This window comes from Haemaphysalis longicornis, unplaced genomic scaffold (genome assembly GCF_048455015.1).
Source record: "Haemaphysalis longicornis isolate Haplotype H1 unplaced genomic scaffold, Haemaphysalis longicornis Haplotype H1 scaffold_1, whole genome shotgun sequence".
Classification (NCBI taxonomy): Eukaryota; Metazoa; Arthropoda; class Arachnida; order Ixodida; family Ixodidae; genus Haemaphysalis; species Haemaphysalis longicornis.
In genome coordinates, this window is record NW_027526203.1 from 36,805,159 (window position 1) to 36,821,454 (window position 16,296).

At 46.8% G+C, this 16,296-nt stretch overlaps 1 protein-coding gene across 1 annotated transcript in view; it reads left to right on the plus strand.

The window, feature by feature from the left end:
- The window catches only part of LOC144175832 (nose resistant to fluoxetine protein 6-like), a 421,837-nt gene that overhangs the window by 309,495 nt on the left and 96,046 nt on the right, over positions 1-16,296 (plus strand). Inside the window, exon 8 of the mRNA XM_077704849.1 lies at positions 11,477-11,569. Within this exon, the coding sequence (XP_077560975.1) occupies positions 11,477-11,569 (93 nt within the window). The remainder of the gene's footprint in view (positions 1-11,476; positions 11,570-16,296) is intronic.

Below are 16,296 nucleotides of genomic sequence, written 5' to 3' on the forward strand. Positions count from 1 at the left end.
TCCGAACGTCAACCATTCCTCAGGATTGAAGATCAGGAGTACGGTCCATGTTACATGGATACAAGGGGTACTCCACAAGGAGCGGTCCTGTCACCGCTCCTCTTTAATATCGCTATGATGCATCTGCTGCACAAATTAGCTCGAGTAGAGGGCATATAACATGCCCTTTACCCCGATGACATAACAATCTGGAGCACAGAAGGCAGCCTTGGGGAAATGGAGGACCGCCTTCAAACGGCTGCCAGCATTGTCGAAAGCTATGCTAATGACAGCGACCTCAATGTGCCTCAACAAAATCAGAACTTTTGCACATAAACCCAATCGTAAAGAGAACACAAGGCTTCACATCTCTTTAACAGGTGGTTCTATCAGAGAAGTGGAAGAAATCAGGATCCTGGGTCAGCTTATTCACAGCAAACTTAGCCCAGAGACCACCATTGCCAAACTGAAGCGAACAGGTGAACAGGTCGGACGGATGATACAACGCATATCCAACAAGCGTGGCGGGTTACGGGGCAGTGACGCGCTCCGGCTCGCCCATGCCTTTTTAATCAGTAGGATCCTCTTCTCCGTACACTACCTACGTACGACCAAACAACACGAGAATAGCATTGACGTCATGATTAGGAGGGTCGCAAAACGAGCCTTTGGCGTCTCGGGGTCTCTACCTCCAACACCAGGTTATCGGCGCTGGGAGTTCTCAATTCGTATCTAGAGCTGCAAGAGGCTCATCTCACAAATCAGTACACGGGACTCGCACAGACGGCGTCGGGGCGCCACTTGATTAATCGCCTACAAATCAAACAGGAGTGCACGCCAGAGGAGACACGCAAACTCCAGGAGTTGTGGCGGCACAAGCTCTGTGTTCATCCACTTCCGTGTAACATGGAAAAGAACACTCACGAAGGCAGGAGGAAAGCACGCGCTAAGACCCTGATAAGGAAATACGAAAATAGGCCCGGTGTTTTCTACGTTGATGTGGCAGGACCGTCGCCTCTAGGGTTCTTCACTGCCGCTTTAATTCACAGGGACCAGCAAGTCGATGGGCTCTCCTGCCGGGCTCCTAACTCTACGCAGGCTGAGGCGATTGCCATAGCGCTCGCCGCCTCGTACCCGAAGTCAAGAACAATAATCACGGACTCTCGCCGAGCCTGTGAAAGCTATTTAGCGGACATGGTACCACCGTTGGCCTACAGTATTTTAAAACGAGTGGTGTGGTTCGTAGACATCGCACCTAAAGAAATTGTGTGCTCTCCGGGGCATAAGGGTCTTATAAGTAACAAGGCGGCGCACGCGGCTGCCCGATCGCTTACCCACCGGGCGCCTCACCCTCGCTTTCCTGGCTCGGAGATTAGCAAACCACTTCTGCGGTTTAGAGAATTCGTAAAACATTACTGTGATAACCATCGGCACCCAGCCCCTGCAAAGGGTCTGAGCAAGGTCCATGAGCGAACACTGCGGCGCCTGCCGACGAAGACATTTATGTGCCCTGCAGTAGTAAAGCATTTCGACCCTAAAACAGAGGGGCGGTGTCTGCACTATGGGGAGGTGTCGGACACCTTCCACGTGGTGTGGGTATGCCACAGCAACCCTGCGTTATGCCCCAAACCTTCCCCTACCGGAGTGGCATGGGAGGCAGCCCTGCTCAATTGCTCGGAGCTGGAGTCTCAAAGGGCTTTAGTTCGAAGGGCGAGAGCGGCGGCATTGACCAATGGGGTCCCGGAATAGGGATTGCACCTGTGCGGAGGGCCGCAGGCCCTAACTCTCTTTTATTGTTATCAAATCAAAGTTTCACTCCTGCTCCTCCTCCAGAATAATCTCTAACTCACATACGGCTCTTCAGAACTTTGCGACCAGTAGTGTTTCCCGCAGCACTGTACGTCCCTGTAGGCACTGTAGGTACTGTAGCACTGTACGTCCTTAGCACGCTAGAGCGATGGGAGGCTAGGCTGCTCAGTTGCGACCCACAAGTGCATGTGTGTGTGATCCAGCTGGCCGAATTCGTCTCTAGGGCCACGGGTTCCTGGCCGTTGACTGCGTTGGGACTGCCGTGTGCCTGTGCTACCAGCCGGCGGCACACCTACCCGACGTGACAACCAAGCCCACCACAAACAAAACGATGGCAATGACGATGCGCAGTCACCGACCACTAGCGCGAACGAGCCGTAAAGCGACGCTCCGACAAACCTGAAAGCCAAAGACACTACTTCTGCCATTCAGCTATCCAGCGAAGACATTGAAGTAGTCGCACTGACAGACAGACGAGCCGACAATTGAGTGATGAGCGGATCATTGGCGTTGAAACTAAAAATGTTGGTGGGAAATTCCCCGCAGCTTTTGGTCAGTAGGTATTTATTTTTGCACATTGAAGGGCAAATTCCTCCTTCAAAGCAGAGAGGGTTGGAAAGAGGGAGTGGTTGAAATAATTTATATGAAAACCCAAATATTTAAAACTAGAAGAATGCTTATTGCGTAACACCAGGAGTGTTCGGTGATTAGTTTTTCCCTCCCAGCACTACCTTTGGTTTCTTTTTTGCTAGTGCAAACACTTGCAATGGTGGTTTTTGTACTTAACAAGGCGGCAGCGTTTTATACTGGGTTCTAGTCTATAAATGACACTGATATCTTTCCTAGCCGTCAAAGCCATGATTTGAAACGGATTGGAGTCCCCCGTAAAGACAGATCCCCAAGTAAAGCGTGCGAAGAAAAAGGCTGGCTGGTTCACGACTTCCAAAGATTTCCTGTTCAGAGAAATTTCTAGTTAAGCAAGGTTGACGTAACAAAGTCTTACTTATTGTGGTTTTGTAGGCATGTGGCTCAGATATACGTCCCCACAAAAACATTCAATGGGTTTGTGAAGCCGACTCGGGAAAGTGAACACTCCTTGCACTCCTGGCGCAACAGCACTTTGTGGCTTTGACCCTGTCAAACGTGCTGTTGATGAAAAAAGTTGTAATCACAAATTACGACCAGTTCTTCAGTTGCTTTGTACAGCTCAGCCCTTTGAGCAGTGCAGAAAAGGACCTAGAACATGAAGCACAGAGCACGAGAAGCAAGGGTCACACTTGATCACGTCACTATCCAGTCAAAATCGCTTTTCTTCCTGTCACTGGCGTGAGAGAAATACATTTTATTACTATTGAAGTCGTCTCAAAAAATTTGCTTTCGAAACCTGCTAGACAGAGAATAACCAATATAGTTTGAATGTCAAAAAGAGTCTATGTACTCATGCACGCACTGCTCAGAATGCCTGAATGATGCCTACGTGTTTACAAACACTGGATACAACCAAAACTATTCCAAATCAGGCTTGACATAGCTAGATAATGTACAGCTCAATGTCTAAGCAACAACCATTGAGGCACCAGTCTGTTTGGCACGAATACCCATGGTTGCAAGAAGGCAAGAGGGTTAAATAACTGTCATGTATCATGAGGCAATGTAGCAGCATGCATTAACAACCAGCCTATCTGCCCAATCCGTGGACTATGTGATAAACCCCGGCACAAGCCCATGCATGTACAACGCTATTCATCTGGTAATAGCCGAATTTACTCTGCAGTGCCAGGCAATATTGTTTAGCCTTGTGAATACGCTGTGCATATGCAGTAGTAGCCACATTTCTTGCTCTCATTATCAACAACACCGGGTGGAAAGCTTCCCACATTTACACTTTCGAAAGCCATTTTGCCGTGCTCACCAAAATTATGCTAGTAAATCATGCAGGCATTTTGTCAGAGCTGACTTGAACATGAAAGTAAACAGAAGGAGTACAATCCTTAAAGTGCCCTCACCTTTTGGCAAGTATGTGTGTCACATCAGTTGCAAGTGTAAACGCCACGCAGCTTGCTCAACAGTGAGAGCACGAAGAGCTGCAGTTGTGCTGTATTTTACCGCACAGGTGATAACAGTGCATCACGGCACTGCAAAGTAAATGCGGTTTTGCTGCCCCTAAAAAATCAGTCGTGTATGTGCAGGGGTTATCAGAAAATCAAAGGCTGCTGTCAAAAAGCGTGACTGATTAAACATATCTCTAAGTTTAGCGCCATGCTAAGCGGGAGTTCCTTGTCAGTTTACATATTGTAGCTATGTTTCAGAGGTTCAAAGAAAGCAACTGAACAACACAAGCCTTGACTCACAAGCTGTTGGAAACCAATAAAGCAGTTGTGAGTCGAAGCTTGTTTTGTCCGCCATCTTGGGCCCCATAATTTTTCGTCATGGTCAGGATGACTGCACCTGCAGTGCGACACACAATGTTCTGTATCCCATTTGCCAGAAATAAAAGTTGGCCGAAACGCCTTATTGGGAAACTGACAAATGGTCTAAAGCTAGTCTAAAGCATTGGCAGAGAATAGTCTTCGTCTCACTTTTTCCCAAAAGGTCAATTAGAGTTCCTTGTAACTTTCTGGTTTAAGCTTGTCCAAACGCAGTTACCAATCACGTTTGGTGCAGCTCATGATAGCCTGAGGCAGAATCTTTATCTTTTGTTTCCGTTTTCCCTCTTTGACCCTCTTCAACACGTTTTTTAAACCCTCGAAGCGAATTTTTTATTTATTTTCTTTGTGATGTGCTGTCCGTGAGTCTGTTGGTTATATTCTGCTTATCAGTTGGCTCTCGTCGATTCCAAAATTTACCGCATTTTTGTTTTCTTAAAAGATAATCTGATGATAAATTCTTGATAGAAATACACTAATTCTCATTTGAGTACTTGTGTTACTCCTTAAATTGTTTCAAGGCTGCATGTGTACTAAACATTTTATTCATCAGTGGTAGTAATTCAAAAAATGTTGATTACATATACACGATCTTCACTCTCACTATAAACAGCCATATTATGTAACTAATGATGTTTAACACCAGCAAAACGACTGAAGGCTGAAAAAGTTTCATTTGAATCCAAGCAACGCCAGGTTACAAGATAAAAAAACATATACATTAAAAGATCGATTACTTGAATTCACTTACGAGGGCTGTGCGGACTACCGAAATGGCTTTTTGTGCCCGCATACGGAAGACAACTATATGGTTAGAATTCCCATTCTTTCCCTTTGTTCGTTTTTATACCATCTGTAGTTGTAACTAGCTGTACATATGACAAGCCCAACTATATGTTTTAGGCAATACAGAAGATGTACACGGACCACTGTTGTGCAAGAAGGAGAGGCTGCCTGACTCTGTACTAACGTGTGATCTTTATTTTGTTGTAACCTACACACTAATATGTGAATAATCTCGGCTCATTCTTTTGATAGACCAGAAAAACCAAAATACTACCCGTGTTCCAAACCACTGTTCTGAATTACGTGCAGGGCACACGTTGCCATAATTTATAGACAATTTAAGCTTTAGATGCCAGGCATTAGAACGCATATCAATCTGTGGGTAGCAAGACGTAGTGTTGTATGGCTTGGAACATACTTTTCTTCATGCTTTTTGTGGTACACTGGCCTTTTTACCGTGCGAGAAACCACTAATGCCATGATGGACATTCCACAATATTAAGCTGGAACACAAGGTGCATAGAAGCAAACCGTTCCCTACCTACCACCACTGGTTGCATGGTTCATCATGTCAACCCTGCTTAGTGTACTGGCCAGGCGACCTCGGCCGATATTTGGAAAACATAAATGCATGAAAACATTACAGAACTTTAAAAAATAAGTTGGATTTGTTTTGACGAAAACAAAGAAAACGCAGGTTAAAAGGCACTCCTGAAAAGGAGAGACAAAATCGTCACAGAAAAACACCCGGCCTCCTCTGGCCCTTAAGTGTGCCAAACGCAACGAAAATAAAGCAACAAAGAACGTGGTCTGTGTAAGAGATGTGAGCGGAAGCACAACAAAACAAAGTAAACTATTTTGTCTCATGGTGTCACGAGCAGTGCAAACGAACCAAAATTTACAACTGTAGTATTGTTGAAAAATGGGCAATTTGTTAAATTATCATCTCCGCAGTGCACCATATACAGGACACAGGAACACGAAAACACAGGACAAGCTCGATAACTAATCTTATTGAAGCTGCACAAAAATATAAACAAAATTCATTCGATGAAATCCTCGAGTACGATGAGGTTAAAGTTTTCATTTTTCCTACGCATTCTGGGTACACATTTTTGTGCAACTTCAATAAGTTTGGTTTAGTTGAAGCTTAGAGCTTGTGCTGTGTTTTCCTGTCCCTCTGTCCTGTCTGTTTTGTGCTGCAAAGATGAAAGTGCACAAGTGCAATCGGCTGGTTTAATCAAGTCAACTCTATTGGGTCTAAATAAAAAAAACGCAACAAGTACGAATTACCCGCGATTAGTACAAACTATTAGAAAGTCCCCAAAGAGAAGTTCCATGCAAATTTTTTTAAAGAAGCACTGAGCGGAATATTTCAAAGCTGGAACAACTAGTTTACCATGAATGTGAAAAGTTGTCAAGGACGTTTTAACAGCAATGGGTACGGATAACATATGTTAACTGGTATTTACAGTTTTCACACAAGAGAAGGGGATATGGAACACCTACCAACATAAACAGCGCCATGGCGTGTTGAGGGCTTGCAGCATGAACTGCTACCGTGGGGCGCATGCACGATGTACTACATAATAAACGGGACACCCCAGGAACCTTGCTTGTGTGTGACCAGATAACCTGCACCATATAGGATTGTCACGCATAGAGCATTGTTGTTTTAGAAGATTAAAAGCAGTCATTTCTCTAGGCCTATAGAATTTTAGGCTTATCATTACAATGAATATTTAATGCCCACTTTCATTAGTGGTTTGAATGAAGATTCATAGCCCATAGCTTCGACTCGTTATTGCCACTTTTCCTATTTATGTACTTTTCTTATTGCTGAGAGTTTCATTCCAAGCAATACCATCCTGTAGGTGGAGCGACCTGCACCACTTCAGGGCTAGCTAGCGTTAGCCCTTTGTTGTTGCTGGCTTCACCACGCACTGTGCAGAACTGACGTTTTTTGAATCAGGCAACCCTGACACGAAACGCTAATGCCACGAGGGTTGTGTCATCGTGGTGACCCTTCGTTCAGGCGTCAAATAAACCAAGACTGGAGTAACTAAACATATTGTGATTGATCCCTCTTTCATAGGAATCGGTGAAATGCGGAAGTGAAAGAGGCGTTCACAGGAGCAGTCGAATGTTAAAGGAACCTCGTTCCCGTGCGAATGGTCCCGGAGCCTGACCCCACCAGACGTAGGTTCGCCGGCACTCGAGAAACAAAACATAACCGGTGTATTCCGGTGCAACAAAACCCCAAATGACATGCACAGAAACAGCAGCTTGAAACACAGCGGTCATGGGAACAACGTGACAGCGGAGGGTGCCTCAATTTAGGAGCGTACCCCGTACACAAAGGCGATGGCATCGAGGCGCCAACTGTAGGTTCCCATCAGCGTCATGATGCGCTGTTTCACTTCACCTCTCCTAGAAGAAAGCACCAAATGAGTGAGTCATAGGGAAGGGCATAAGGCGCGTTTGTAGAGCTGCTCACGCCTATTTTATAGCGCAATGGGCACAGCACCCCGTACCTCCCGTTGTGGCTAGAGAGTTCGTGGGCTCGAATTCGGGCGCCGCCATGTCGATGGAACTTTTTCTCGCGACGTCACTTCCGTGACGGATAAAACGTCACTGAGATCTTTGTGTACCCGGGCACGAAACACTTTCGTGTTAAAAAGGTCTTCATCAAAATTGCCACCGTGAGCCATTTATTGCCCACAAAGAATATAGGGGACATGCAGACAGAACAGAAGTTTGTTAGCAAGATTTGGGGTTTCGGGACGTCTGCAAAATTTTCTGTTTTATGACGTGACAAGGAAGGGTCTTTAAGCGAAATTCAAGTGCGCTTTTCAGTATAGAGCTGACTGCGGAGCCTTGTTTGCCATCAGTCATCTTAGATGGCAGCCCACACTGCTCCGCACCGCTGTTCCATTTTTGCTTTGTTTTTGACTGTATTTGCACCTGGCTTGTTTCTGTCACGATAGGTAGAAATCACTTCGCAAAACGCGTTCAACAAACATGGCCACGGCAGGCAATGTCGCGTACTCCAATCGGCCAGAGTAGTGTGAGAGACAGTGAGACCACCACAAAGCGCCGCACTGCTTTGCAGCTATAACAAGCACAGTGCACGCAACACCAACATCAGCGCCAACTGGCATTTATAGACACGTTCGTAAAATTCATTATTTACCACACCTTTCTTACTGCTATAAACTTAATGTGCATTGCAAACATAGTTCGTTCTGCAAGATTATAAGCCCTGCATAACTTGCGTTCTCTTTTTCTGTACTCACCTAACCGCGCGGCTGTCCATATGACGTCGTATGTTCTAGTCCGGTAAACAAGGTAGTGAGCCACACGGCAATTCTTTTTTTAACGGGAAAATGTTTTATTCTGGGATAGACTAAGATCGTAGTGACATCATGTCCGTCGCGGAAATGACATCGCCAGGAAATTTTCGATTGACACGGTTCCGCTCGGAATCGACCATAAATTCATCTCACCTCAAAGGGAGGTGCGAAGCACTCTGTCAACTTCGCTGTGAGCTTTAATGTAAATAGCTGTAGGAACGTGCCTTATATCCTGAGGTGATTCTCCGCCGCCATCTGCCTAGGTTGTGATGATCCCGTGTAACGAAACTGTTGCATTAAGCGCCACAGGAAAGAAACCACGCCGACGGGGGAATGTCTTCCTTGTGACTGCTTTGATGCGACGAGAGCATGCCAGCAGAAAGCAGAACGAGCTCACGCATTCATGGTCCAAGCTACTAACACTGCCTCTCACGTCGCACAAGCTGATGCCGTTGCAACAGAAGCGTCTGCCGTACACGCCACGGTGTAGGACCACAGTGGTTGCACCTTCGCTGAAGGGACCCGCCAGCAGGACATCACTCGCCAAGCACACCCATAAGGTCGCCGCCAACTTGCAAATCATGCTCCTTTCACAGCAGCGCACAGAGTGTTCACTGAAGGGTTCGCTCATAAGTTGTTCGGTTTTGTCCGCACAGTTTGAGAGCGCCTGGTGGTATACGTCAGGCTTACGCAATGCTCAGGCGCGCCTTGGGTGCGTGAATCCAGTGTCTAACGTTGATGCCTCTGACTATGCAATACCGACAAAATAAAACCTAATGTGTAAGTTCATATCGGTGCGCAATAAACATTCAACTGCACCTGTGAAGTCACATTTCACTTTTGTGTTTTACCGATTTCTGTGAAAGAGGGATCAACCTCACCTATATGACGAAAAACAGCGCATAAACGACAAAAAAACCAACCATCCATATGTATTCCGCTAGGAATAGACTTCGGGCGTGAAATGCATATACGCGTACTATTCCCACGTCAGAGTTGCACTGATTTCATTTGAAATCAAAACTTTCGGCTACAAACTTCACCAAACAAAAAAATACACACACCTCAACAAAGAAGGCGCTACAAATTGTGCAAGAATTGATCCTGCTTACAGACGTAACACCCGAGTAAAAAGGTCACCCCTACAATCTGCGGAACGCTCAAAACGAGTCACTGAAAACGTTAGCGCTAACAGCTTAGGCCGGCCAAAGTTGGATAGCAACCCTGCTTCGTTACAAACATAAGACAAAACGAGGTTGACTACTCACTCACCTTTACTTCTCGACAGTATTTATTCGTCCGGTGGGTACATTTATTGTAGTCAAATCAGTGAAACAAAAAAGGTTGAAGGCGCGAATCCGCTTCTGGTCGTACCGGCGAGTAGCGCGGTCATAAATACAGAGTGCAAATATCCCAATGTCGGCTTCACGGCGCACCTGCTCTCACGTTCATCCGAAAGAAAAACTAGTTCCTGGAATTACACACCGGGAAGAAAACGCTTTGGAAGAATTTCTAGCTACGAACATAGATGCTCAAGCTATTGGTAAAGACAGATATTCGGGGCCAGTTATATGCAAGGATAGGTTGAGCGTATTTTTTTTAAAGAAAACATCAATTGTGACGTAACTCTAAATTACGGCATCTCAGGGGCTATGGAGAAAACACGGCTGCCGAGTTGCAGCGGGTGCCGTAATTTTACAGTTTTTTCTAATAGTGGGGGCGACCGGTCCGTCATCTAGAAATTACTTTATGCCAAAGTGGGCCAATTGCGGGTGATCTGTTACCTCCAAATTATCAGCCCCCAAACCGTCCGCCTTTTGACTGGGGCGTGTAATAACTGGTGTATGATTCGTGCGTTACTCCTCATTCATCACTCGGTGGTCTTCAGGGATAGGCACCGGTGAACGATGGGTAGGTAGCTGACTAGTGCGTCACAAGTAGTACAGCAGTCAGAGCCACTACAGGACATTTCACACAACAGCGAACATCGTTTACTAATCAGTGTTGATTGAGCCTTATGAAACTAATGTTTGAGTGGGGGTGGTCACTGCGTTCGCTGAACTGCGGACCGACTGGTGTCCACTGGAGCAATCTGACAAGGGGCCCGAACTCTTGCATTATTTAAATATGCTCATCCCTCTAGTGAAGTAAGGAATAAAGACGTCACCCAGTAGCGGAAAAAGATGTGTAATAATATTTTTTGCACTATACACCCTGACAGAAGCAAATAGGCTGATGGTTTTTATCGCCTCATCAGCGCGAAAAGAGTTGAATGATGACTTGGGAAGATTTGTAGCGGGACGTTCCCATGCTGCTCGTCCAGCACTCAGTCGTTGTCCGGCCATCATTCACAATGAACACCACATTGCGCCACATATGGACGACAAGAAAGAGCCGATCCAGTGTGGGACCGCATATAAAGAAGTTATTACTAGAATATTACCGAGAAATAACAAATTTGTGGGCATGCCTATGAAGTAGGCAGACCCAACACTTTGCGTACGACTTAGAACTGTTGACAGCATTTTTCCTACTCCTTATAGGTTTCAAGCGATAGGCCTCCAAGTGATCAATCATATGAGATTACCGTTGCGCCAGGGAATCAGGGTGTTTTTTATGTGAAAAGACATTGAAGCGTCGCCTGCTGCTGAAGGCGCCGTGATTAGTGGAACGCGCTGCGTGCTGCCCCGCTTTTGGTTGTACGAAATGAGATTGCATTGGAAGAGCACATGGAGCTCAGACAAGCAGCGACCATAATGCTGATGTTTACACGTGATCTGTTAAAATTTCGGCCGGATCTTTATTCCAGAGTCTTTGCAAATTGCGAAAGCTTGAACTGTGGCAAATAATTTGCAAGCCATTAGGACATTAATTGATTAATATTAATTAATTGTAGGGTTTAACGTGCCGACGCAACGCAGGCGATGAGGCGTGCCGGAGTAGAGGGCTCCGGATTAATTTTGACCACCTTTAACGTCTTTAACGTGTGCCGAAATCTCGTACAGAGGGGCGTTTTTGCTTTTCACCTTCATCACAAAAGCAGCCGCGCGGCCGGCAATGGAACCCGTGACCTCGTGCTCAGACTAATTAGGACAACTGTTTGTCTTTTTCTGTTTCTTTCAGTGGCTACCTGTTGTCCCTGACCTTGAACAGAACACACAGCTCCGAAGGAAAAGTGAAGACAAGCATTGTCTTCGCCTTGCGACGTTGGTACAGGTGCGTGCACTTGTACGAGCTGTTTGGAACATTTCTACAGCCGTACATTTACATTTCTCAATTCCGATACAGCGAATTCCCCTAAAGATAGCTGGGGGGCTCATTGTTTTTGTTATTTTAGGGAAAATTCGTTTCTTTTCCATACACAATGAATGTATGCGGGATAATTTATTCACATGGTGCCAACCATCACACAATCAGCTGATATTTATTTAAAGACGTGATCATCAGCAAAATGAATATATCGTTTATTGACCACAGCATTCATGGCGCAATTTAAATCTGAACATTGGGAAACTGAATGTTAAAGTAAAGCACAACGAGGCAAAACGTTGTCAGGGTTGCGGCAAAGTAAGTCATTTGTCAGTACGGTTGGGTACTCGCCTTTGTAATTTGCTGCTGTGCAAAAGAAGGTAGTTTTCAGGCTTCTTATATCCCCACTTGTTGATGTAACACAACTAAACAATTTAAGATTCAGTGTTCTTGCCCCCTACAGAGCATCCCCAGCTATCCAAAATGATTCACCACTACAGAAAAGGCCTTTTGTTATGCAAACACAAACAAACCCCTCCCAGTGTGTCTGCTGCTGGACAGAAGTCAAACTGAAACATTTGCGGCCCTCTCACCATCTGCAGATAGTGGACCAGAGAAGCTCACAAGGGGATACCACGGTGTTGATCTCACGGTGTTTATCACGCGGAATGCGCATCTGAGCTGTGTTGTGCAATTGTGTGCCTCATTATACGCCCCTTAATGTTAGGCTTTGAAACATGAACACGTTTGGCTTACGTTTATCCCAATATTTATGGGCCACCCATGTGGCTTAATGACCTTCAGTGGAGAGGTGCAATGTTTACCCGCTCGCCGTCGCGTGCTCGTTCCTCCGCAGCGTTGGGGGCATGGCGGTGTTACGGCGTGGGAGAAGGGAACTCCTGTCGCCGTTCGCGCTGCGCCAGACGCTCCTTCGCCTTGCTACCTCACACTTGGCGCGTTCAACGAAACAGATCTCCCCTTTCTTACTGATCCCTCTCACTCGGCGCGTGAGCGCTCCACGCTGACGCGGGATAGTGCTTGCACGACACCATCACGTGTCGTAGGGGAAAGAGCGAGACGTTCCCTATCCTCTTGGTCATAACTCCTGGCCAATTCAGTTTTTTCTCGCATGCACACTTGTTCCTGTGACGGGCCGTCCCAGCCAGGGAGAGACATTTACCCTACGCAGACCCAGCTTCGCTATACAATCATCCAAGTATCGAAAGCATCGGTATAGCAGAAACCGAAAAGGAAGACGAAAAGAAGCTCTTCGGGTGGCTTTGGTTCTCTTTTTGTTGTCTTGTGCCCATCGTTAGTTCCCGCTTCCCACCACGACAGTGAGGAACAGGCTGAAGCCTGAAAAGCGCCACCTTGTGTACGAGGAACAGAAGTGTTAGGACACGTCTTAAACACCGATGTCTTCCCTTTTGCGGCGAAAACTTCAGCCATTGCCAACTTCCCGGGGCCGGAAGACAAGGAGCGCGAAGGTTTTTGATGCTCTGTAGGCGTTTCGTCGAAAACTTCGCAATCGCAGAACCCCTCATGCGCCTCACCAAAGAACGCGTTCAGGTCTTCTTCGAGGAAGAGCACCAGAATACTTTCTGCAAAATTGTAAATCGCCTACAGGGCCCGCTTGTGCTTGTGCCTTTCGACAAGTACTCCAAAAAAAATGCCCACATATGCAAGTGTCGTAGGCTTTAGTGCTGTCTTCGTCTAAAAGCACAACGTCTGCGAAAAAAGTAATCACTTATGCCAGCCACGGTCGGGCAAACGAGAACACGAACTATTCAGCCTGTGAAAACGAGTGCCTCGCCACAATATAAGTCCTTTTTAAGATCCCCCCGTAGGTCTACAGAAGGTCATTTAAGGTGGTAATAGATCATCATGCACTTCATTGGTTTGCAAATTCGAATGTCCCTTCTGGCCGCCTTGAGTGATGAAGCTTGCGCTTGCACAAATTCTACGTGACTATTGTTTAGTAATCGCGGAGGAAACATTCGGACGCTGACTGCCTGTCACCTGCCCCTATCGACCAGCCGCCACAAGACTCTGACGAAGACGGTGCGTTCATCGGCATCGTGATGGAAAGCGACGCAGCCGCCCAGCAGCGTTCCAACCCCGAGTTGCGCGTCTTGATCGACCGCCTCTAAGGATGCGACGTCACTGTGGAAAGGAGTCTTAAGCGAACCTCCGTTGCATTCTAACTTAAAACGTCCAGACTAATGAAGAACGTCCACCCTGCAACCAGCACGATGCACCTTCTCGTCATCCGCAACGGCTTCTGAAGAGAGGATGTGGATGCGTGTACGACGAACTATCATCATGGCACATCGGCACGGCACGGATACTCGGGAATATGAAGACGAAATACTACTGGCCCCACCTTACATCTAACATCACCCACTACCTGCGAAGCTGCCGTGACTGCCAGCGGCGGCAAACGCCGCTGACACCAACCGGAAATCTGCAGATGATCACCGCCTCAGAGAAGCCGTTCCAAGAAATTGGCAGAATCCTTCTGGGCCCGTTTCTGACACCACGATCCGAAGACGAGTGGATTGTCGTAGTGACGGATTTTATGACGCGCTACGCCCTCTTGTGAAAGTGGCTGCCGAAGAAATTTAAAAATTCATCAGTCAAGTTGCACTGCGACATGAAGCTCATCGCGGACAACAGAACGGCCTTCTCTACCGAGCTGATGCAAGGACTCTTATGCTACAGAAACACGGATCACCGAAGAACGACGACGTACCACCTCCAAACAAGCGGACAAACAGAAAACCTCCACAAGACATCGCGAATAAGGTCTCTATGTACGTCGATGTTGAACATAAAACCTAGGGCACAGTGCTTCCTTATGTAACGTTTTCGTTCAACACAGTTATGCAAGAAACTACACAGGTGTCACCCTTCGAGCTTATCTGCGGAAGGTGGCCCACTAGGATGCTCGACGCCGTGCTGCCGCTGTAGAAGAAGACGACCTCAGCGCCGACGTCCCCGGATACTTACAGCTTTTGGAGGAGGCCTGCCAGATTGCTCGAGTTGGTGCAACGCACCAGTAGTGGGTTGCCGGCGCACGCTACAACCACCGACGCCAAAACGCCGAGTATAGCACAGGTGATGTGTCGGTCTGGACCCCGACTCGATGACCCGGACTCAGCGAGGTGCTCTTGCGAGGATATATCGTACCCAACCGAATGGAGCGACGTGTTGGACAACTCATCTACGAGGTTGTCCCCGAAGGTAACTCCGACAAATCACCACGGCGCACGTGACCCTACGGCAACGTGGTTCCCCTCAAGCACTACCACGCCCCATGACAGACTTTTTCTTGTTTGGGCTACTGTTTTATTTTAGTGTCGGGTCGATGCGCTCTTAGAGGGCAGATTATATCGCCAACCATGCCTTGTGTGTTTTGTTTTCTGCGTATGACCCTGCCATATTGTCTTATCTATGTTCGACGCAAAGCATGTGTTTCCCTCTCTTCTTTTCTATGCGGCACGAGCTCTTTTATTTGATACTATTGCACGGAAAGATAACTCCTCGCCGTGCTAACTCCCCAGCATTAAATTTGCTGACGCTAGTTTTTGTAGGTCATTTTGTTGACGGCCTTTCGCCACTTGTGTATACTATCAGCTCCTATCGGAACACAAATGCGAACAATAAACTTTTATTTCTCCAAGAAACCTGCGTCGTCTTTGCCAACGTGACGGTGTCTTCTTTTTGAAGCAGTTGTAGTTACTGTGTAGTTTTAGAATAGCAAGTGGTGAAAAACATTCTCCCTGCGTGGGACACAAACCCCTACTTTCGCAATACCGGTGCGATGCCAAACGAACTAGGCCACCTAGGATACTGTGTTCCCCTCGATTTTTTCGGTATTTACATGAATGTAAATGCTTCCGACATATGCAAAGGTATGGCTCCGATGTAAAAGTATTCGCAGGAACGCTGATCCAATCGCTCTGTTTAGTGTATCGTCTTTCCTGTGCCAAGTATTTTTGTGAATACTATGAAGCAACTAGCCAAGAAACAAAATTTAATATAGCAGATGTGGCGTACAACGGCTTTTTTAACTGTATTACCCCCTCACCTTCTCAAACACACGTATCCGCAACCGTGCAAGGCTGTACAGCTCTACCGTCGCGAAGTCCGGATTTCTGTAGAGGTAGCGGTGCTGTGCCGACACAAAACAGCCTCTCCTTGGCAGGCGAACACAATTGGCAGGACTATGATGCCCTATCTACGACGGTAGTTTTAATATTTGCCATACTGTCGGCATATTTTTCTCGAAGGAAGACTTGACGGTGGTGCTCGTTCTAGAATATTCTGTGCAGCCATGGAACAACGCAAGAGGGGGCACGTAAATGACCTCGTGGAGCCGGACGTTTGTCTGAAGTGCCTGTAGTATCCCAGGTTTTAATAAATGGGGCCATGATCAGCTGCGCGCGCAGCATTCCCGGACATGACATGGTGCTATTAGACAGCTGCTTCACGAACCAGCCGCATCGGACAAGATAATGGTGTTTGTTCAATTGTGTCTCTGAAGTCACCATACGCGTGAACGAGGGGCCTCCTAGTTTCTAAAGGATCCTGCGTTTAAGGTAGTTGCATTCTTTTGAAACAACCTCCAAGATCTCTTTCAGGCTGACAATTGTGGAGGCCTCGGGGTGGTACCAAAGGAAATTTCTCCAAAA